Source organism: Typopeltis vanoorti, chromosome 6 (assembly GCF_054136105.1).
Source record: "Typopeltis vanoorti isolate ZY-2024b chromosome 6, IOZ_Tvanoo_1.0, whole genome shotgun sequence".
Classification (NCBI taxonomy): domain Eukaryota; kingdom Metazoa; phylum Arthropoda; class Arachnida; order Uropygi; family Thelyphonidae; genus Typopeltis; species Typopeltis vanoorti.
The window spans coordinates 21,663,626-21,688,523 of NC_143554.1; the positions used below are offsets into that span (position 1 = coordinate 21,663,626).

General features: G+C 33.4%; 1 protein-coding gene across 1 annotated transcript in view; it reads right to left on the minus strand.

Moving 5' to 3' along the window:
- Rrp6 (exosome component Rrp6) overlaps positions 1-24,898 on the minus strand; it is a 251,754-nt gene that overhangs the window by 17,474 nt on the left and 209,382 nt on the right. Inside the window, exons 17-19 of the mRNA XM_090393930.1 lie at positions 23,594-23,683; positions 18,486-18,659; positions 12,892-13,069 (exon numbers count right to left, since the gene is read on the minus strand). Of these exons, the coding sequence (XP_090250056.1) occupies positions 12,892-13,069; positions 18,486-18,659; positions 23,594-23,683 (442 nt within the window). The remainder of the gene's footprint in view (positions 1-12,891; positions 13,070-18,485; positions 18,660-23,593; positions 23,684-24,898) is intronic.

Sequence of the window (24,898 nt, forward strand, 5' to 3'; positions counted from 1 at the left end):
TTCAGAAGAAGTGTTACTGAATTTTTATTGTATTTGAAACATAAGAAACTGTGAGATATTTGTGAAATCGGTTACTGAGGAACTTTGTGACTTTGAGCTTTTCCAAGTAGTTAAATGAATTTTATGAGAGCTAAAATGTTTATATCTTACTTATTGATTTGATCTTAAGTGTAAAATTTGTGATTTTAATATTAAATGTTTGTTTTTGTTAATCAAAAGATGTATTTTGCCTGAATCTCTTCTACTGCACCATTCATAAAATAATCGAACCAAAGTGGGTAAATTAAGTAAGTTAAATATTCTCGGCCAGTATATATAATAACAACATATTAAGGAGAGATAGTTGAGAGTTGGTTTTTCTTCATTTTCTTGAACTAATTCAGATATAAAATGGCGCAGTCTTTAAATATAAATTTTCTTTATATTTGAATTAGAAATCCACTAGCAACCTATCAACTAGTTAAGAACATCGTAATAACTATATATCGGATCGAAAGTATAGACTGAGAAGAATTAGGATCCAACAGTGGCAAGCCTTGAAGAAAGCCCTGACTAATTCAGCTAGAGAGGCATGTGGTTAAGTTTTCTGCAAGGATAGAAAAATCAGAACTCCATGGTAGACACAGGAAGTTAACGAGGCAGTGAAGGAAAAGAAGAAAACATATCAAAAGTTCCTGGCAAATAAGTCAGCTTGTGCTCTTAGAGAATACAGAGACAAATGTAAGAATGCTAAACACTGTGTAAAACTAGCTAAACAAAAGTCATGGGAGTACTTTGGCAAGAACATAATATATGGCAAGAAAATAATATCAAGAAGGTGGCAAAATATTCTGGAGATTGTTGAAGAAGCTTAAGAATGGAGGAAAAAGTTCTGTAAAAGGAGTTAGAGATGATAAAGGTGACATGAAAATGGGAGAAAAAGATATTCTTGAAGTATGGAGTAATTACTTTGAAAAACGTTGAAAGTTTTTCACTTGGTTAGAGTATAATAAATTTAGTTTAATCCTTTATCCAAGTGTGAGCAAACTTTGTTTGCTCACACTTGGATAAAGGATTAAACTAAATTTATTATACTTTGAAAAACTGCTAAATGAAACAAGCAGTGATGACAGCACAGTGGTAAAAAACACTGACCAGGCATGCAATCAGTAATACATATCCATACTTGAAGTAGAAAAAGCCATTAAAGGCTTGAAATGTGGAAAGGCAGCAGGAGTAGATGATATTCGATCAGAAATGCTGAAGTATGGTGGTATAAAAGTCTTACAGTGGCTGCACTGCATAGTTCAGAAAGCCTAGACAGAGGGACGAATTCCCGATGATTGGAGTAGACCTCTCATAGTACCCATATATAAAAAGGGAAATAAAACTGAATGTGAGAATTACAGAGGTATTTCCCTACTGAGTGTTCCTGGCAAGATTTATGCAAGTATATTTGAGTAACGGTTGAGAAGAATTGTGGCAGAAAAGCTTGGTGAAAAACAAGCTGGATTCAGGCCAAATAGAGGCTGTCAGAATCAGATCTTCACTTTACGACAAATAGTCGAGAAAGCATGGGAATATAACAAAGATCTGTATTTAAGTTTTGTCGATTTGGAAAAGGCATATGACATATGACAAGGTGCCAATAGAGAAGCTATTCAATACGCTAGTTATATGGTGTCAATGGGGCATTATATCAAGCAATACTTAGTCTTTGTTTGAGTTGCAAGTCATCAGTTAGAACTGAAGGAAATACAGGAAGATGGTTTAATATTAATTCTGGTGTGAGACAAGGATGTACATTATCCCCTCTGCTATTCATTATCTTTATGGATCACATTATGAAGGAAAGTGGTATTAAACATGATATCAAAATTAGAGATGTTAATATCAGCTCTTTGCTTTATGCGGATGATGTTATACTTCTAAATAAATCCGCTACTAGTCTGCAAGATTCTCTGACTAAATTGAATAACTGTTGTAATAGATATGGTATGAAAGTCAGCAATAGAAAGACAAAGACAATTAAAATAGGTAGAATCATTGAAAATGTTAACTGTGTTGTGAATGGAGAACCTGTATAACAAGTAAACCATTTCAGCTACTTAGGCACGATGTTTAGTGAAGATGGTAAATTAAATATAAAAATAGACTACAGAATTAGACAGAGATGGTATGGTGGGAAGTCAATTGAATAAATTCATATGTAATAAGAGAGAAATTAGTTGGCACACTAAATTAACTGTGTACTGGACAGTGTTCAAACCAGTTTTAACTTATGGATCTGAGAGCTAGGTCAGAAGTAAACCATTTCAGCTACTTAGGCACGATGTTTAGTGAAGATGGTAAATTAAATATAAAAATAGACTACAGAATCAGCAGAGATGGTATGGTGGGAAGTCAATTGAATAAATTCATATGTAATAAGAGAGAAATTAGTTGGCGCACTAAATTAACTGTGTACTGGACAGTGTTCAAAACAGTTTTAACTTATGGATCTGAGAGCTGGGTCAGAAGTAAAACACTTGCCTGACTAGAGACTGCAGATATGAGAGTCCTGAGAAAGATTAGAGGCGTGAACAGATGGCATCAATGGCAATATCATATTAAAAATGAGGATATTAGGAAAGAACTTGACATTGTCAGCATCCAGGAATGCATTAACAGAGCTAATCTCAGGTGGTATGGTCACTTAAACAGAATGGACGAAGAAAGATTAGCAAAACAAGTGTTCTCTGCCAGGTTGGCAGGAAAAATGACCCAGAGGAAGACCAAGATATAGGTGGATTGATACGGTACAAAGTGCTTTAGATGATAGAAATATAAGATCTAATAATGTTGGAGTCTTGACAAATAACAGACTGATTTGGAGGAAAATTGTAGATAGGAAGTTAGTAAATATGTAAATTTTTCGTGTAGTACTATCATATCCTGTACACCTCTTGAGGGTACATGGCAGGAATTTGATGATGATGACTTAACACAATTTTGCTTAGCATGCATTAATTGATGGATTAATTAATTGTATTAAGCAAAATTTTCCTTTGTGTGTGTGTGTGAAAGCCCAGTCAGGATGAAGACCATGCCTGTGGCAAAAGTGCACATGCGCACAAACTGTCTTTTGCTCTCAAAATCTACAGCTATCTTTCTTGACTATCATATTACATGAGGGTTATCATGCTCAGATGGCAGAGCCACAAAAGGCAGTTTGAGAATGACCACTGTGCTGTTTTAAATGTTAGAAGTATGGTAATTCTCAAACTGCCTGTTGTAGCTCTGCCATCTGTGCCTGAAAGCAGTAAAGACCATGAAAAGAATGCAAGAGCAAAAACACAAAAATGCTCTAATTATGAAGGAGACCATCCAGCTTACTCCTAAGCATGCAAAAGATTGAAGGACGAATAGGAGATCAAAAAAAAAAAAAAAAAAAAACCAGAGGAATGTGTCACTTATCAGGAGGTAAACAGGCAGTATTTTTATTATTATTATTTTTTTTTTTATGTGGCTCTCACTCATGAAAGATTGTTTGTAAACCTATAGTTCATATCTTGGTGAATTAAGAATTTTTTTTTCTTTTCTATTTTTGTTTTTTATCTGGTCTGGAAACTCTGCTCTAGAGACCAAACATGGAACTTTATCAAGCCATTTAACGCCTCCAATAAGCAGTAAGATGGTCTCACACTGGGGCGATGAAATTCATCTTCCACCTGAAGACCCTTCCAGATGAAGGGTAAGATTTTTCCAGGAGAATATTTCCCTGTTGAATATTATCAAGAATAAGTGGTGTATTAATTGCAGCTTCTGATTTTCTAATGGTGTTTCTATGGTTTAGTGACATGGTTGGGACTTGTTGAGGGTCCCTAATAAACAAAAGGATGAAGTGTTCATTCTCAGGAGAAGTTTATTTTGGCTAGAGTTCCCCACCTTCCAAAGAGCCACAAATGGATGCAAACTCACCCACTCAAGAGGCAAACCATTCAGCTCATTGCTCTGTGAGAAAAAAAATCTAGCTCTCACCCCTTTTCTTAACCATATGCAAATTTCCATGGATGACTACTTGTTCTTCCTCTCACCTTCAATATACCAAAAAAATTTCAATCAACATACTATAATACCTTTTCAGAAGTTTATAGGACTTTACCAGTGTCTGCAGGTCCACATATTCTCAATCTGACCTCATAATCTCCATTTCATAATACCTGTTTCATCTTTATAACTCTCCACTGCATCTTTCCACAGCTTCCCATCCGAACTTAGGAGACTAAACCTGTACACAGTGGTACAAGTGCAGCCATGTCAAGATCTTGTAAAGAGGCAAAATGACCTCCATATCCTTACACATCAGTGTTAGTTTTCATTGCTGCAATTATCCTGAGTTAATTTGCAATTTTAGATGTGCAATCTTTGACCTTCAACTTCTTATCCACCATAATCCTAAGATTCCTAGCCCTCATGAATTTCTCCAAGCATAATCCAAACAATATAATGGAGGGATTTCATGGTGTACATTACCTGTTATAACCATTTTTTATTAGCTTATTCACATATTCCTCTTGATGACGTGAAACAAGAAATTTAATGAAACTAACAGAGTAGTCAATAAATTATTCTATCCTATCTGGTTCTTTTTTTGTGGAACAATATCAACAAATAAACATTTCTAATATGCTATTATTGTTGTGTCCCATTTTACGATTTTTATTCTATCTAATAATTTCCGCTTATCTATGTTTTACTATTATCCATATCACCAAAACTTAAACTAATATCTAAGTTATTTCTCCCCTTAGTACCCCTAATATTTGTATTTATACTGTGCCTTTTGGGATATTTAGTTTGAGATATTATATACAAAAACAAGGAGAAAGAACTCAAATATGTCTGAAAGTGAAACAATGTTGCAGTCGTGACACTTTATCTCGTTTCTTTACACATTAATTTCCCGGGTGATTATGTTCGTAATTTTTCAAGTGGTGCATTGGACAGCAATTTCAGACAACTGTTTTATCATTGGACAAAAGGTTTATAAAATTCTTTAACATGGTACAATTCAATTTTTGTTATTTCTCAATTCAATGCTAAACTAAATACTTACAAACTAACATTAACTTATTACAAGTAATTAGGCTATGATCCTATAATGGGCATTACGATCATGCCGCCATAACAATTCAACACATAACTTCATGTGACATGGACATATAAGATTAATTCACACTATTTAACTATTCAAACTTAAGTAGATTAACTAAACCTTTTACTGCACTAACACATAACTATGACATTTAAACTTTCTTATACAATATAATAGACATGCAAAATTCTCAGGACACTTAATTATTCATATAACATTAACACTAGCCAGCTTACTTTTAATATATTCTGTCAGATACTAAAGTCCTAGTATAATTTTTCCTTGGTCACTTCAACAGTTCCGTATCAGAATAATGATACCTATTACAGACAAATTTTAGTTAACATTAGATATAATTTACAGTACCTTTCTTTCTTGAATTTTCCATATGGGCCTTTACCTTTTTCTGATTGAACTAGCTTGGTATAACCTCTCCGATAATCTGCTACTCCTACGTTCTCTTTGGAATTGAACTATGCTTACACGGTCTTAAACTTTCGTAATTCAGGACACACTTTGAATCATCTATATGACGGCTGTGCAACTCGCGACGTGGATATCGATATCTTTACAGCTTTCCCTTTCTCGTGGTTGTCACTGATGTAAACACAAAGAATATGTTTCCTTTTCTTTGACTCTATGGCATTCTTCGCTTCTTACATAGGAAATCTGGAATCAAAATCCCGCTCACTTTTGTTTCCATGTTGTGACGACGGAGATATAACTCCAATTTCCACTCAGGAAAACCGCGTGAAACCTATGCCACGGAGCTCGTAGAGAACAGAACCAAAACAAAAACCAAAAAAGCCCTGTGGTGGTGGTGGTGGGGGTTTCCAACCCTTTTATACCTGCTCTCTTAACGGCACCTTTTTTAATTTATTTTCTCCGCCCCCTTCTTGATTTTACTTCACCGACCAATTAGGGTGGTGTTTTTCTGCCAAACGTCCTTTGGTCAGCGAGCCAAACGATGTCTCAATCCGGAAATCGGCCCTGTCTGCGATAGTCTGTTGTTTTTCTTCCGCTAGCCTCTAACTTAATCCCCTTTCCAAACTTTTTCTACGAATTCACTTAATATTTTAATCTCTAGCCTCTCACATACCATCTCTTATGCTAATCCTTTTCTGTCTTATTTAGTTAAAATTTCTCTTTTAAATCATATCACAATATTAATATATTCTTTCTTTTGTTAGTTAGTTTAACAAACACCTTTATTTTTTATATATTTTATTGGATGCAAGAATCTTTCTTTTTCTTTTAAATAATTCATCTATTATTATATATATATATATATTTTTGCAGGGTTTTTAATTTATTTATTCTTCATGTTACACCATGATAGCTGAGAATTCTACATTCTTAAGATATCAGGTGTAACATTATTAACCTGCAGTTCCAGTATATTAAAATCATGCTGTAAGTGTTATATATCAGTAGTATTTCTGATGGCCCCTACATATCTTTGCACCATTAGCAAACAACCAAAAATCACTTGTCAGGCTCTTCCCACTATCATTAATGTATAGAATGAACAACAATGGACTAATGACTGATTCCTGGGAAATACCACTGGCCACAAATTTGGCAGATTCATCCCGCTTCCCACATGCCACTTTATGATAACCGTTCACGAGTCATCTGCTTATTCAAAGTCAATAGTTTATATTAGCCACCACAGCGCAATTGGAAGAATAGTGGAAGATCGAAAAAGACCTGGGTTCAATTCTTGTTGTGACGAGAGGAATCCTTATATGGGCTTTTTCAGTTGAAGGTGAGTTAGCTGATCTCATACAGTGGTAGCAGGGTTTTTCTCCCAGAAACTCGGGTTTTTCATCCTGCGTACAGACAAATCTGCTTCAGGACACATACAATTTATAGACAAAAAATACTGTTGTTGGTGATGATGGACGATAAATGGCATTGATGGTAGTAGTGTCCTAGTTGGAGAATTAAGTAGTAGTGGAGAGGAAGAGATGTATTTAGTGAAGCAGTGTGCCCTCCCTCGATGAGTCCTTGGACTCCCTGGAGGTGCCACATAATAATATTACAATCTCATATCCTTCAAATTTATGCAATAGTCTTTCATGTGGCATCTCCTACATCTGACTGAGAGCCAGGTTTCACTGATGCAAACAATCTTAGGGTACAGCATTGCTACCAATTCAATCTCTTTATTCTTGATGCTCCTGGCATATGTGTATAGAGACATAACAGATCAAAATACCTCCTGGATTTGCAGTCTTCTTGGCCCAGTTGGGCAAGTTTCTTCCCCCCCCACTGAAAAAACCAAAAACATGCCTACCCCTTTACTACTAGATTCGTAATTCTGCTTATCAACATTTATAACATTATCATGTCTGCATACCTAAACTGCACTTCCTCACCATTCCTCCCATGATGATTGTTTCTCTGAAACTGTTTCATCATCCGACTCATTCCATACAAATCACCATATCCATTTTGTCTACACAGCCTGCACATAAAATCATTTGCAATCATAGCCCTCTTTCTTAACTCAGTATATTATCACATCTGAGTAACAGACTAATAATTTTCACTTTCAGCAATCCTTTCATATAAAAATAAAAAAAAAAAAAAATACTCTCTCACACTACTATTTACCACTGTTGGAACCTACTTCGTCTCAATCTATACTTTGGATCCGACTTGTTAGTCACTACGATGTTCTTAAACAAAAAATAGTTGCTAGTCGATTTCTAATACAAATATAGAAAAATTTATATTTATTGACTGCGCCACTCTATATCTGAATTAGTTCAAGAATTGAAGAAAAATCAATCCTCAACTATTTCTCCTTAATATGTTATTAATATATATATATATAGGCCGAGTATATTTGACTTACTTAATTCACCCGCTTTGGTTCGAATATTTTATGAACGGTGCAGTAAAAGAGATTCAGGCAAAATGCAACTTTTAATTAACAAAAACAAACATTTAATTTTAAAATCACAAATTTTACACTTAATTTTAAATCAGTAATTAAGATATCACAAACATTTTAACTTCTCTGATAAGTACAATCATACAAACTCAGACAATGGTAAATCTGTTATCTCTAGTACAGTCTTCTTGCAGTTCCTTAAGTTCCAAATACAATAAAAATTGCAGTAACACACTTCTTCACAAAGAAACACTTTTAATTTTACACTTCAATTAATTCTCACCAATAGTTACTGTTAATATAAGGAAATTCTAGGATGAAACTCACACACTTCTCTGTATAGAAATATTAATGGTTGGAATAATCTTACCGAAAATCTTTTTTTCTTCTTCTACTTATACGTAAACACTTTTTATAACTGTAAACACTTTAAACATTATACGGCACTCATTAAATAAATCTTCTAAGCAATAACTGAATTAATCATCGGTCACTATACACATAAACAAACATTCTTGCATGAAATACTACTGATCTCTTATGAATTAAGGCAATACACAATAATTCCTTAACTTGAGGTTTTATATATGCACAGCTGTTCATTCCTGCATTCATTTAATTCTTTAGGCAATATATTTCTAAGCACAGCTAACGGTAAACTTCAACTTTACAGCCTCTACTATTCGCTAATAACTCTGTACTTTGCTTCAAGGTTCTGTATGTCCTTGAAAGGTCGGCCCTGAAATTGAATCTCAGCTCAAATATCGCTAGTCTATTTAGTAGTCACTCAGCTGTCTTCCGTAGCTATAATTGTTATTCTACAATTTATTAGCTAGCCATCTCTCAACTAGTAGACTTTATTTAGCTGCTTGAGTGACTTGCCGACTCGCTACTATTGCACTGTGATTCCCGAATGCTGAATGCTCCGATTCCAACCTAATGCCAATCCTCTCCTTTCTCTCTCTCTTAATCTATCTAATCTCTCTATATTTTCAGCGTTCTTCCCTTTTTATATCCATTCTTCCCGCCTAAATTATTCTTGTGATTTCTTTCTAAAACTCTTTTCAATAAACCTTCTCCTCACGTGGTGTTCCAAAACGTGCTCGCTCAATTACATACGTCTCCGTGACAACAAACAAAATATAATAAAATTGAGCTATTGCATAACGTTAAACTTCTACAAACAGGAATAAATAGAGAATATTTACATTTCAATTAATGCGCAGTTAAATTATCAAATACAAAGTCTTATAATATTAACATAGTAATAAATAAAATAGCTTAATAATATTTAATACAGTCTTTTCATTATTAATACATATATCTTTGATTAATTTATTAAATATTAGATAAAATTAAAGCAGTTATATGAATATTAAATTATAAACAAGTTAATTACATTAAATAATATTTACAAGTCTAGCCTATGTGATGGAAGATCATGTTGGATTCTGAAACAAATAATAATTACTCCAATCTCTATATAATCAGAATCCAACACCACTACTTAAAATCATTTGTTCCTATCAGCGCTATCCTCGTTTACTTTGCCTTTCTGCTTCACAATTGCATTCATCACATCCTTAATTTTTGTTCCCAGAAAGCTCAAAATCGTGACTATCTATAAGCAGAATCACCATAATCATATATTTCCCCCCCCCCTTATCAACTTACTTTATTATTCACTGACATCGTAGCAAGATGTCATGAATAATAAATTTCTGCATCTTGTCTTTTATTCTTCTACTCTTATTTTTTTCTGCTGTTTAAGTTTTTTTAAACATTTCTCAGCCTTTTCTAACTCCAAATTTCACACATCAAATTATTTTCATTTGTGTCATCAATAATTCTTTTGTTCAGCAAGACAAAGGTTCTAATCTCCTGTATCTACATCAGCCTTTGCTTACTGGATATTGTTTAATTTTCTACCATCGCCTTCCTCAATTCAAATTTTAATTCAATTACTGGATATTGTTTAATTTTCTACCATTGCCTTCCTCAAGACTTAAATACTTCACCCTGCTGCTCTTCTTTTTCACTTTTGCCAATAACTTTCACATCCTCCTACCAAGAAAAAGTGATGTATTAATTGCAGCTTGTGATGTTCTACTTGTTTTGATTTTCTATTGATGTTTCTATGGTTTAGTGACATGGTTGGGACGTTGATGATCCTGAGAGGCTTCTTGCCTCTCAGGTCATTGGTGTTATCCAAAACATCAATTATTTCACGTTGTCCTTCTGCATTCTGACAGCATCACTAATAATAATTCTGGAACTGAGAAAATAAGATTTTGTCATGCTTTCTTGAAGTACTCCTCTTATCATATAATCACCATAATAAATATCTCCTTGTCCCCTTTCTCTCATTTATTCACACAATCTTTTTTCTCTTCTCAGTTTGACTCATCTCTTGACGTTTCTGCAGTCTTTCAAAACAAATCCCAAGCCAAGTTTAATAAAATTTTAATTTCTATTAAAATTTTATTAGTTTCACAAGAAGAGCAACAGTCATATTTTTAATGCTTGGAATGATTTTTCTTTTGCCCATGTATCATTTCAGTGTGTGTAAGTGTTGATGCTAGCAAAACAAATATTTCAATAGTGTTATTAATGGCTACAGACATTTGAATATGGAAATAATTTGTCTGTGCAAGTCCTCTTTTGTTTTTCTTTATTCTTCTGCAAGCTCCATTTCTTCTCCACTGAGATTTTTTTTAGATTGACAGTAGCTATCTTCAATTCTATTGAGTTTATTTCATTATGCTAAAAATGTCTCACAATAAGAATATGCACATCAGTTCTCACATAAAATGCTCATTTATAATTAAATTTTAAAAATGCTCATCTTAAAGACTGTTTTGATCCTATTTAGAGAATATGAGAGGATTTTGAATTGCCCCATGTGTTGTTCTGAATCTGTTTTTTTTTTTTTTTTTTAAATATCCAGGCAATTCCCACTTTACGAGTTATTTTCTTCAAATATCATGCATCAACAAAAAATTGAAAATATGGATGTTAATTGTAAATGAATACCAAATATAAATATGGCATTTCAAACCACACGTATAGCTATACAGTGCATTTAGGCATGGAAGAGCATCTCACATCTTACATAACCTCAAACCATTACTATGTTGATGTTATAAAGAGTGGTTTTTGTTGCTCATCATTTTTGCTGTCTTATCTTGTTTCACATTTATCCATCTTATTAATACCGTACAGTAAGCCAAAAGAAATTAACCACAGTAGAGAGTGATGTTAATAAAAAGAAACACAAAAGAAAGATAAAACCATCAACGCGCATGCATTTGATGAAAAATAAATATTCTTTACTATCAGTATGATGTAAATTTTTCATGTAGTACTAACATATCCTGTACACCCCTTGAAGGTACATTCAGGAATTTGATGATGATTTTAAAGGCTATGTTTTAATTTCTTTGAATCAATAAGACATCATTTGAACATAAACTATCGTTTTGTTGACCTTTATTTGACATTACTATGATCAAATTTCACAGGGGAATGCAATTTGTTTTTAACATTAAGTCTATGGGAAATAAATTCCCACTTTATGAGTTTGTGCTAGGAATGAATTAACTTGAAAAGTCAGGAATTACCTGTACTGACATACAATTATAGTGTACACACACACTAGTAAGCCCAAGTTATCCTCTCTTGTATTTTACTAGTGTAACTGGTTTCATATTTGTAGTACTTAAAGACTTATGCTTCACTTTTTGGATCACACACTCCATACTCCCATTATCCAATCATATTTATGATACTGCCAATTTGATATTCATTTCAAGCTACAACTTGAAATGAATATCAAAATACCTAAATCAACAATCTAGTCACACACATTCAGATACCTATCAGTTATACTAAAGGAAAATCCTGACACCACACAATTATTTTATTACTGTTCACCCTCGCTATAGCAAACGTAATGAAGTAGCCACTCACTATAACAAACTTACGTTCTGATCAAAAAAAACTGCACAGAGAGAGAGAGAGAGAGAGAGAAAAGGAGAATGATATGCTAAAAGAAATTCATTATAGCAAAACAAAACGAAAAAAAAAAAAAAAAACATAACAAAAATAGTTATCCACTATAACTATTTTTGTGGACTTATGAATTTGCTGTAATGAGAATTTACTGGAAGAACTGCAAACATTAAAATAGTTTTGAGCCTCCCATTTTAATGACCAAATTATTATTCACATTATGGCAAATTCATTCATTGGGCCAACACAGTAGAACAATTCCTATCCCCATGATAATGACATCTGATACAAAAGTGAGATGGCTGAGATAATATTAAGAATATAACTAACCTCAGTATTCCAATTACTTGCTTATTATTAGTACAAGTTCCTAGAAATATAATCCTCCATTATAAAAATATGGGATAGTATGCATTCTTAGTAGTTAACAATCTTAAAATTTTTGATAGGTAATTAGTACACTACTATACCACAGTCATGCCTTAATACTACAAACACTGCTGTAGAATATTAATTCATTATAAACAATATGTCTTCTTCAAAGTTCAATAGCATCGTGCTGTTCTATGGGAAATTCAGTATAGCAAACCTTCCACTATAAATATTTTTTTCTGTGCTATTATGTCAATTAACAAAACAAAATTCTCATGAACAGTTGAAACATTGATGTATAAATACCATGCTGCAGAAAGCTGACTGTATTCAAATATTTTGTATTAAGGAGAATCAAACAATTAGTACGCAGATGAAAAAGTAAATTACCGACGTAAATGATATAAATACAGACTATCGTAAGAGTACTACTATATCTTTCTATAAAAGAAGTTTAATGCTATTAACAAATATTGAATGTTCAAAATACCTTTAAAACTGCTGAAGTCACTGTGACTGTAATCAAAAGGTTTGAAAGCACTTTCTGTTATGGTACTTTCTAGTTGTTTTTCAAGACTAGGTCTTTTGGTTGGTGGTTCCATATCATTCTCTGCTAAAAGTGGTGACACATCTTGGGATAACTTTTTTTTATTCCTTTTTACTTGCTTCTGTGCAAATGATTAAACAATATTCTTTTGAGCAACATAAGATTAAATAAAAAAAAGCAGCTATGTTTATAAACATAATTTATAATTATTCTAGAAGAAAAATATAAATGCATTTTTAAAACTGTGCTTTAAGGACAGGAAACAAAACTAAAGAGTGAACTCAAAAAAAAAAATTATCATCATCATGCATATCAAAGATTTAGGGCCTAGCATGGCCTGTTCTGGCCTTAGAAGTCATCGTTGAATCGTTTAAGAGGACGTCCTGGTTTTCTTTTTCCTAATGGCTTGTACTTTAAGGCTGGTTTTGGTAATCTTTCTGTTTTCATTCTTTGAATGTGTTCCATCCATTTATGTTTTTTTTTTTAATTATAAAAATATTTAAAAAAATATAAATGAAAGAACGCCATTAAATAAAACTTGCTCTAAGTGTTTGGAATAAACCTTAATTTCCACAGCAAACTACATTAAAAACACTGTGGAATATCATTGTCTTAAATCTATAGTAAACCTAATGTTTGATTATGTAGACATGAAGTCAAGTCACAGTGAGAAAAAGGATGAGGATGGTCATGTTTATTGAAGGTATTTTTTTTTTTTTGCCTCATGCCAGAAGTTGAAAGCAATTCTATACCCTTCCCTAATATTTTCTCAGGGGACTGTTTATGATATTTCTTTACCCACAAGTCCAGTGTTTACAATATTCATTACCTTGCTTGAATATATAAAGTGCTGCTTTACTGCTATCAGTGATATGATTTCTATGCAGTATAATATCTGAATGACTTATGCGATTCTTTTGCAGATTTGTCAGAGAAAGAAATGGATAAAAAAACAATTTCATCATCTATAATATGCTCATGTTTCATTAGCCATCCTTACTACTCTATCTTGCATATCAAGGAACTTGAATAAGAAAGTCTGATGTTCTGATACACAAATGTCTTATGTTTTAGACTTGATACAATCTAGACCTATGAAAGTAAGGCCTTGCCTTACAACAATCCGCTCATATGAAGATTTTCAACTATAAACCAATGACCACTTATACAAAGCCACATTTGCTCATGACAGATTTTAGTGACATGATGCTACTGTGAATCAACCAATGCACAGATTTTTTTGACTCCTTTTGTTTATGACGTCACTGTTCTGTGTATCGGTATTTTGCTGTGAATTATAAACTATTTTATAACTATCATTTTATTATTGGTAATAATGGCAAATAAAAATCAAAGTGTACATTCTAAGTGTAATGTTGCTTCCAGTGTCATAAATTCCTATTACATTAGATGCAAAGCACAGACTAATTTGCCTATTTTATATAAAAAAAAGTATACAGAGAAATGAAAAGATGATTGATCCTGCAATGTTTAACATTTTTGTTTGGAAAATTAATGTAAATTTTTTTGTTAGCGTAACTGACGTAAATAAATGCTATGTCAGTTATGCATCTATATAATTGCTTAAAAATGTTATTAAACCATTACATCCATCTACAAGTGCAAAAAAATAAAATAAAATAAAATAATAATAAAAAGGAAATGATTTGCTGTACAATGGTGGTTTGGAACCTAAAGGTATAGTATGACTGGATTACGCCTATAGTCTGCAAACTGAATGATCCTGGAGTGTTTGGCACCAGTGTACAAACTGTAAACAAACTGTGTGCAGATATTTTCACAATTGGTTACTTGTATATAACAAATGTTAACTTCACATCAACTGCCTTAGTATCACATAATGCAAAGCACACTTCATTTTGGACGTGCATATTACTATGCATTATGAGAAGGATCACTACTCAAGCCAGTTGACTTTTATTGAGACCTCCTCAGCAGAAGTTACACCCAGGAAGATACTGAAGTTAAATCGATATAGAATTCATATCTTTTCCACACTCAAGTAGCAAAATAGTATCATCATATTTCTAAAATACTCTGGATCAGACAGAGTTGTTGAAATAAAGAACTTTTATTATTAAAAGACCAGAAGATAAATGATAAAATATACAAAGAGCCAACAAGTTTCACTAGTTGGAAATTGTTATCTTCTCTCCATTTACAAGAAACCCACAGATACTGGTAGATATCTACATTATTCGTCCAACCATCATAGATCACAAAAACACAGGATCATTCACATGCTCCGTAATAGAGCCTTAAAGTCTATTTCAAAAGAAACAGATGTGCAGAGAGAACTGTCACTAATAGCTAACACTATCTCTTAATGGATACCCTTCTAACATTTTAAACAAATGGCTATTTAAAGACAACCACCACCAACGTGTTACGGCATCCCAGTATGTGTCCACAGCTGTCATTCCATATATTGATTCAGTTTCCACAAAATTGGCGAGAATGTTAAAAGCTCATAACATCAGAGTGGTTTTTAAACCAACTACCATGATCAGACAAATCTTAAGATCACCTAAAGATGAGGTACCTTTCTTCAAGTTTTGAAATAAGACAGAAGGAACATGTGGGGGATGTCAATCATAATAGAATCATCACATCTGGTTTAGCTCATCATTTCTCAACATCAAATCATGTTATAGATTGGAAAAACAGTTCTATGCCTTACATCAAGAATGACTACAGATACAGAACTTTAAAAGAAGCAGCTGTGGTACTACGCACAAGCAATACTTTAAATAGAAATCAGGGTATTATTCTTAAAGACATATGGAAAAATCTCATCATCTCTCTCAGCTCGACAGAATTACAATATGCAAAAAACTACACAACATGTGGTCGTGTACCGGAATCCGACTGAAGCTTTCGAACACATGCACACCTTCAAACAGAATGATCAAATGTAACGGCCTAACAGTTACTAAAGTGTATGTTTGAAATGTAACTTAATGCATTTGTTTTCACACCAGTTCAGCCTTGAAAATGCTAGACAGTGGCTAGTGAAACTTGTTGGCTCTTTGTATATTTTATCATTTATCTTCTGGTCTTTTAATAATAAAAGTTCTTTATTTTAATACATCAGACCAAATATGTACAATTTAGAGTTGTTGAAATTTTTTTTCACTTGGTAATCAAGTAAATTATATTTGTGTTTTAATTCTACATTCAATCATTAGCTAAATTTCAGTGTTCGGCATGATGTTAGTAAGTTTAATTCTAATGTCTCCTCTTGAACACAGGGATATGTGTTCAAGAGGAGACATTCTGCTTCTTTTTTATGTTAATATTTCATTTACTGAACTAAAACCACTTTCAACCATATAAGACAACGGCAAGCAAAGTATGTTGGCCATTTCAGACCACATTGTTGGATAAAGAAATTTAGTTGTTTTTGATCTCCACAACTCAGTCATTTGAATTTTTCAAAATTTATATTTGTATTATTTGTTAAATTTCAATTCTATGAGTTGTTGAATTTCATCACTAGCACACCCGCCATCTCATCCAACTGGAAGTTATATATCCATAGCTTCATTTCACAAGAATATAAACCTGAAAATCTATTTTTCATGTAATCTTTTAAAGAACACAAATGATCTGAATGATTCTTGGTGAGAGATTCATTGATTTCAGCTAACTCTTGCATACCATAATTGTTTGCCAAGGAAAGGTTGATGGAACTCCTTTACAAAATAGAGAAATGTTGTATCAATCAGCAAGAGAATTATTACAAATTTTATTGCGAATACTGAATAATTAAAAGCAATAAATAGCACATATCTTTTTCTATACAAATTTTGTAGAGGAATGATTTTGTGAATGTTGTTACTAATTGCATACTTTGAAGCAGGAAGAAATCTTGTACATACATTGAACTGTACGAGTTCATCTGAAACGTTCTCGGCCTCGACCATAGATGGCAACATTATCGGCAAGATTTTTTTTTTTTTGTAAGTTTGTACATCTGTTAAAACATCCATGTGAAATTGCTAGTCATTCTATCAAGTAATTTGTTTTATACAGCTGACTGAAGCAAAAGTGTTGTCTGTATCCCTTGAAATGGATAAAATTGAATATTGTGCAGTTATAAAATTCTTTGTAAAAGAAGGGTAAACAACAAAATTTATTATATAAATTTATTATATAATATATAAATTTGAAGTTCATAAAAGTTTATGGGCGCTCTTCTCCTTCGTTTTCAACAAAAATGGGCTACTGAGTTTAAACGTGGCTGTACCAGCCTTAAAGATGATCCATGTGAAGTACAACTAAAAAGTGTAACAACACCAGAAATCATGAAATTGCTGAGACTATAAGCATTTAAAGAATGTGTAGGATATATTTTGCATGAAGAATTGCAAATGAAAAAGATTTGTGCAAGATGGGTGCACGCTTGCTCACAGCAGATCAATAACTCACTTGCATGAAAATCTCTGAACACTGCTTGAAGTGTTTTAACAAGAAAACTGATTTTGTGCATTAATTTATTCCTATGGATGAGACTTGGATTCACCATTACACACCAGAATCCAAACAGCAGTCAAAACAGTGGATAGAAGCCGGTTGTTCAGCATCAAAGAAGGCAAAGTTGGTTCCATCAGCAGGAAAGGTCATAGGTCGGTGTTTTGGCATGCTAAAGGGATTTTGTTTATTAATCATGTTGAAAAGGGTAAAACAATAACCGAGGAATATTATTCTGAACTTTTAACCAGACTAGATGAAAAAAATTCATGAGAAAAGACCTGGTTTGCAGAAGAAAAAAAATCATCTTTCATCAGGACAATGCACCTGCCCACAAAGATGTTTTGGCAATGGAAAAATTAAGGAATCTACACTATGAATTGTTGGAACATCCACCCTATACCCCAGATTTGGCTCCCTCTGACTTCTCTCTCTTCCCAAAACTAAAACTCTTCCTTGCTGGTCAGGGTTTTTCTTCGAATCAAGAAGTGATTGAAGCTGTAGAGAGGTATTTTGCAGATTCTCTTACTGAGAACCACTACAGGGATGGGATAATGGCACTGAAGCATCGCTGGTATAAATATATTAGTCTTAAGGGAGATTATGTTGAAAAATAAAAATAATTTTGAAATTATAAATCTGTTTTTTCATTGTTAGGCCGAGAACTTTTCAGACTACCTTCGTATATACGAAACTACAAAAGTCTACATATCAGTTGAAGGGCTAATATATTTTACAGTATTCAAAACTCATACTATGAAGCTAGAAATATCAGTCATAAGAAAAATTAGAAGCATGAACAGATGGTGTTAGAGATGGAATCATTAAAAATGAAGATTTGATATTATCAGTGAATACATAAGCACAGAAATTTCTCTAATTATGGTGTTTTTTGTAGTTATCAAAATAAGTGAGATAAATTATGTATAAATTAGTGAGATAAATCAAAACATTTATGATGTAAAACAGGATAATAATTTGCAATTTATCTAAAACACATGGAGTGAAGGAGCCATTCTTGAAAAGTTAACAGGGTATATTACCTTACGACGTATAGGAGTGTCTTCTTCTGAAATCACTGCACTGATGTTATTTTCTGTAGCACAAGCTGATGTGTTTTCACTATCATTCCTGTTGTAACTTACTTCTGGAGAATAATCACATGTTGGAGAGCCACCTTCTGCTGCAGCAGCCAGTCTCTTAAAATGATTATATATCTAAAGATAAAATAATGTTAAGAGAAACTGAACATGCTCTTTAGTATCAAGTGAAACTCTTTAAAAAAACAGCTTTCCATAATGCAACTATAAAGTAAAGAGGTAACAACAGCACTTAGCAGGGGTTAAAAAAATCATCATGCAAGCTAGGCCATGTTAGAATTGATCCATAAATGTTTTCTCCATTTTTATCCCCATTCCTCAAAAATTATGTAATCCCTTACCTATTAACTAAAATTTCATGAAAAGCAAAATGCTATTTCAGTATATTTATTAGAAACAAATAAATGATAAAAGTTTGATCTTCAAGTTTAATGGAGTGAAAACAGCACAATGAAATAATTAATCATCATCATCATCAAATTCCTGCCATGTACCCTCAAGGGTTCTAGTAGCAAGACTTATACGTTGGTTAGACATAACTGGTAATTAGTTTACAGAATTAACAACGCATATAAAGTATATTAATTAAAGGTAACTTTAATGAATAACTTCTATATTTCGGCAATGTCACATTGCCATCTTCAGGAACATAAAGATATGGTATGTGCACTCAGGAACTAATACAAAGCAAATGAGGAAGAAAGCAAGAAACTAATATTGTTCCTAAAGTCCTAATGGTGCCCTCTTGCGGGCTAATTTGGTAGTCTTGGCAGTTGGGCCGAAATTCTCATAATGAAAGTCTCCCAAATTTGTTGAGGTTAGGAACGTTTTTTAGAGCTGCTGAAGATTCTTTGAATAAGCTTTCGTATTTAAACTTGCTGCGATGAATTATTTTTGTTTTCTTCCAACGAATTTTATGGTGGGTATCCAAGACATGGTCTGCCAGCCCAGAGCGGCTGTATTGGTGAAACCGGATGTAGTCTTGGTGTTCTGAAATCCTGATATTTGTTGTTCTGCCTGTTTGGCCAAAGTAGGACAATTTGCAGCTGCAAGGGACCTGGTATACACCAGGTAGGTCTAGGGGAAGTGGTTGGTCTTTGGTAGAGCGGATAAGGGATGCCAACTTTTTATATGGTCTGTAACAGGAAGTAAGGTCATATTTTCTGAGGATATTAGTTATTTTCTCAGAGGTGCCCTGGATGTAGGGGATGGTGATAGACTTGGTGTAATCTTTATTGTGGAGGGGGGGAGGGGGTTGTGGTTTACTGGTTTTAGTATTTTTTGGATTTTTTTGGGGTTATAGCCATTGGCTAAGAAAGTGCTGAGGATGTGGTTTAGTTCAATAGTCAGGGCCTTGTCATCTGAGCAGATTAATTTTGCCCTGTTATATAGTGTTTTTATCACCCCATATTGTTGTGAGGGTGGGGGGGATTGCTGGTGAATGTATCTGCCAGTGTGGGTGAGTTTTCTGTAAACAGAGAAAACCAAAGATCCATCAAGCTGGCGGGTGATTAAAGTGTCTAGGAAGGGGAGGGTGTTGTTTTCCTCTTTTTCTAAGGTGAACTGGACTCTGGGGTGTTGGTTGTTTAAGTGTGCTAGGAAGGAGTGGAGTGTGTCTGAGCCATGTGGCCAAATAGCAAACACATCATCCACATAACGAAGTGGGTTTTTGTGGGGCGGAGTTTAAGGCTTTCTCTTCAAATGTCTCCATAAAGAAATTGGCCAAGAGTGGGGAAAGTAGTGAACCCATGGCTGTCCCCTCTATCTTTGTAGAACTTTCCTTGCCAAACGAAATAGCCTGAGCTCATTGTGAACTGAATTACCTTTAATTAATATACTTTATATGCGTTGTTAATTCCGTAACCTAATTACCATCAAGGGGTGTACAGGATATGACAGTACTACATGAAAAAAATTACATTACTAAGTTCTTATCTATAATTTTTCTCCAAATCAGTCTGTTACTTGTCAAGACTCCAACATTATCAGATCTTATATTTCTATCGTCTAAGGCACTTTACACCGTATCAATCCACCTATATCTTGGTCTTCCTCTGGGTCGTTTTGCTGTCAACCTGGCAGAGAACACTTGCTTTGCTAATCTTTCCTCTCCCATTCTGTTTAAGTGACCATACCACCTGAGATTAGCTCTGCTAATGCATTCCTGGATGTTGACAATGTCAAGTTCTTTCCTAATATATTCGTTTTAAATATGATATTGCAATTGATGCCATCTGTTCATGCCTATAATCTTTCTTAGGACTCTCATATCTGCAGTCTCTAGTCTTTGGTTAAGTGTTTTACTTCTGACTCAGTTCTCAGATCCATAAGTTAAAACTGGTTTGAACATTGTCTTGTATAGAGTTAATTAAGTGTTCCGACTAATTTCTCTCTTATTACATATGAATTTATTCAAATGACTTCCCACCATACCATCTTTGCTGATTCTGTAGTCTATTTTTATATTTAATTTACCATCTTCACTAAAAATCGTGCCTAAGTAGCTGAAATGGTTTACTTGTTCCACAGGTTCTCCATTCACAACACAGTTGACATTATTAATGATTCTGCCTATTTTCATTGTCTTTGTCTTTTTATTGCTGACCTTCATCTCATATCTATTACAACAGTTATTCAATTTAGTCAGAGAATACTGCAGACTTGTAGCAGATTTATTTAGAAGTATAACATCATCTGCATAAAGCAAAGAGCTGACATTAACATCTCCAATTTTGATATCATGTTTAATACCACTTTCCTTCATAATGTGATCCATATAGATAATGAATAACAGAGAGGATAATGTACATCCTTGTCTCACACCAGATTTAACATTAAACCATCTTCCTGTACTTCCTTCAATTCTAACTGCTGACTTACAACTCAAATGAAGACTAACTATTGCTTGATATAATGCCCCATTGACACCATATAACTGTAGCGTATTGAAAAGCTTCTCTCTTGGCACCATGTATGATAAATAAGCCTTTGGCTCTCTATTTCAGTAATACATGATGGTTTATTTATTTTCAGTTACAATCTAGAAATTATTGACAAAGAATAAAAACAACAACAACTAAACCATACTATACTGACATCGGAGGTCGTGGCATCTCTCAGATACAATTTACTGTCAAATATCACAAACCTTTACATAACATGTGTTAAACCAAACTGACAGCAAACAGTGCAGAATATCACTCGTAACATTTGAATGCACTACTCATAACCTCCAAGCTATACACTGAATTATGTAAAAATATTTATATTAAACATTTTGCATGTATCTATCAGATCAGCTGAGAGCTCCACAGGGTTAGAGGCGCATTAATCAAAACTCTTGGCGCATATATCAAGGGATTGCCGCAATTAATTTTGGTGCGTTAAGCAAGGGATACCTGTATATATAAAATTGATAAAAAAAATTCTAAGCCCACCCCACAGTACAAAATGTACTATGAATTTGCATATAATCTTTCATCAGTGACAACAACTTAAAAACTTAGTATGTCATTGAATACTCTGCAAGTTAAGACATGGTTATATAGCAAATTTGTTTCTAGGTATGTTTTGTGAAAAGTAAAAGTCACTATTTGATTCAATTTGTGCGCATCCATACAAATTATTCCAGAACTCTGGCCAGATGGATTTTACTCAAATATCTTTATACCATGTACTCAAATATCCTTATGCAATTAATAGGCACATTTTAATTAGCAAGATGAATTGATATTAATTATCCTGAACTGAGAAACCAGATGAATTACATATTTAGGATATTATCAGAATTTTTATTATTATTATTCGTGACACCTCCAAAGAGTCTGAAGACCGTCGCAGGAGGACACCTGCTATACAACACTCCGTCTCCACTACTACACCGAACCTCTACTACCAATCACCTACATCAATACCATCTACTGCCCACAACCACCACAGCTAGTATTTTTGTCTGTATGCAGGATGAAAAACCAGAGTTTCTGGGAGGAAAAAACCCTGCTACCTGAATTTATTGAATTGTCTGAAATTTTGGCTTTGATGGGACCATTTATGTCGCAAAATTCAGTCTTACTTTCGAAATCAGTCTATTGATTAATTTCACAACTAAGACTGAACTATGCTGACTAGCATATGTGCCCTCCAACTAGTAAGCTGTGGGTTCAAATCCCATTGTGGGTATGGATGTTTTTTTTTTCAATGCCTTTAGATGGCAGACCATTTTCTCTGCATGGTGTGAGAAACATCCTTCTTATTAAGGTCACGAGGTCATTTGAAAAAGTTCATGCCTGGTGTGTAAAGCATGATTTCTGATTCATCTATCCTTCAGTCCACCTACAGTACTAATACTGACATACCACAGCTTTACACTCTTTATGTGGGTGGGAATCATCCAAAAGTCAAAGATAGCAAATCATGATATCTTCGTATTATAGGCTATAAGCTTGTAATATTAATATATCACAGGCTTACAGCCTTTTGTCACTGGAATTCACACACAAAAGTCAAAGCTAGCAAAAAAACATCAGTAGGTTTGCAAATTTTTTAGTTAGTCATCTGGCCATAGCCTTTACTACAGTATTAATATATCAAATGAAACCAATTCCCAAAATCTGGAATGGTTCCAGAATGAATATTTAGGAAGTATTTTGTTACATGATATTGAAAGCTTTTTTCACTTGGTTATACTATAAATATTTTATTAAAGATGCCAAGAAATCTTCATGACTGGGCTACTTGTATATAGATGTTGGAAATAATAACAGACAATGGATAAATTTTTCTTAATCTTATTTTTGTCGCAAAATAAAAATCAGGTATAAAATGGAATTATTCTGTCTTCTGCTCTTCTTTCCATCATTATGGAAAGATGGAGTATGGAAGAGATTATGTGCATTTCCTTACTTATTTCTTGCAAATGCAAGAAAGAAATGTTTATTATCATAATTCAGTAAATAAGTAAAGTCGTTAACACCAACATATTAAAATATTTTACATATATTTCACAAGAAAAAGTAAATTAATATATATGTATTTCTTGTCTCTTGACTTACTCTTTTTACCCTAGAACTGTCAGAATTTGATTCCATTTCACCATCCTTCTCTAATTTTAAGGCTTTCTCAAATGGTGCAACTAATTTGAACTAAAAAAACAAACAAACAAACGATTATTACAGATTTATAATATATTTTATTTGACATTAGTTAAGATAATACTCTAATAATCCAATGCTGCAAAAATACAAGTTCATGTTCAAATGGATTTTAAAACACTTTTGGATAAAGTATTTTAAAATGCAAGACTAGATTATTAACCATTCATCACTGTTATGAATGAGAAAAACTCATTCATAACAGTGATAAATGAGTTTTTCTCCTGGTATTATTAATGGTAGCACATATGGAAAACTAAATGAATACAAATTTTCTAATTCATAGCATTCATAATCACAACGATCACTTATTAGAAGCAGTTCCAGTTAGGCCATACCTCTTAGCACAACAACACACCACAGATCAGTGTTATAAGAGGGATCGCAATTCCAGCAGAATTTTTCAAACTTGTACCTGTTTCAATACTTTTGCTTTAATATTCCATGTCTACATTGCAACAAAGAGTCATAATTTAGTAAATACGGGCAAAATGACAAATATTTTTATTATTACTTCTATTAAAACAGCCTTAGAAATATAAGACTCATAGATCATTGATTATTTAGTATCTCCATAGCAAAGTTGGAAGAGCTACAAAACATTGCACCCTTCAATTGAAAAAAACTCTAGTTTGATTGTCATCTGAGAGGAATCTTTATATGCGCTTTTTCGAGTGAAGGTGGTGAGTTAGCAGATCTCATATGCAGAGAGCAAAGTTTTTTTCTTTCCTTGAACCTTAGGTTTTTCATCCAGCATACAGTGTTATTTGTTTAATGGTGTTTGCTACAGCCAGAGTGTCAAGTGTAACTGAGTAGCCAATACCTCTTCTTCAAAAACTTGTCTTGATCCATTTAATCGAAAGACCTGAAGTATTCTTGACTACTTGATATTTTAATCACCTAAAGAAATTATGGAACTATTAGTTTAATCTCTCATGCAAACAAGATTTTCTTAATGATCATTCTGAACAGTATTAAGGACAAAGTCAAGGCAGAATGCTTGAGGAACAAGCAGGCTTCAGGAAATCCCAGGGTACCAGAGATTTGATCCTTTGCCTTAGATCATGATAAGTTTAGACTCCCTTTGGTAGTGTTATTTCACAAAGCTTTTTAACTATGTTCAGATTGTGAAATTATTGGAGGTAATGAAAATAATGGGTTTTCCTTAACACATTAGCAGGTTGATCAGGGGAGCTGGACAAAGAT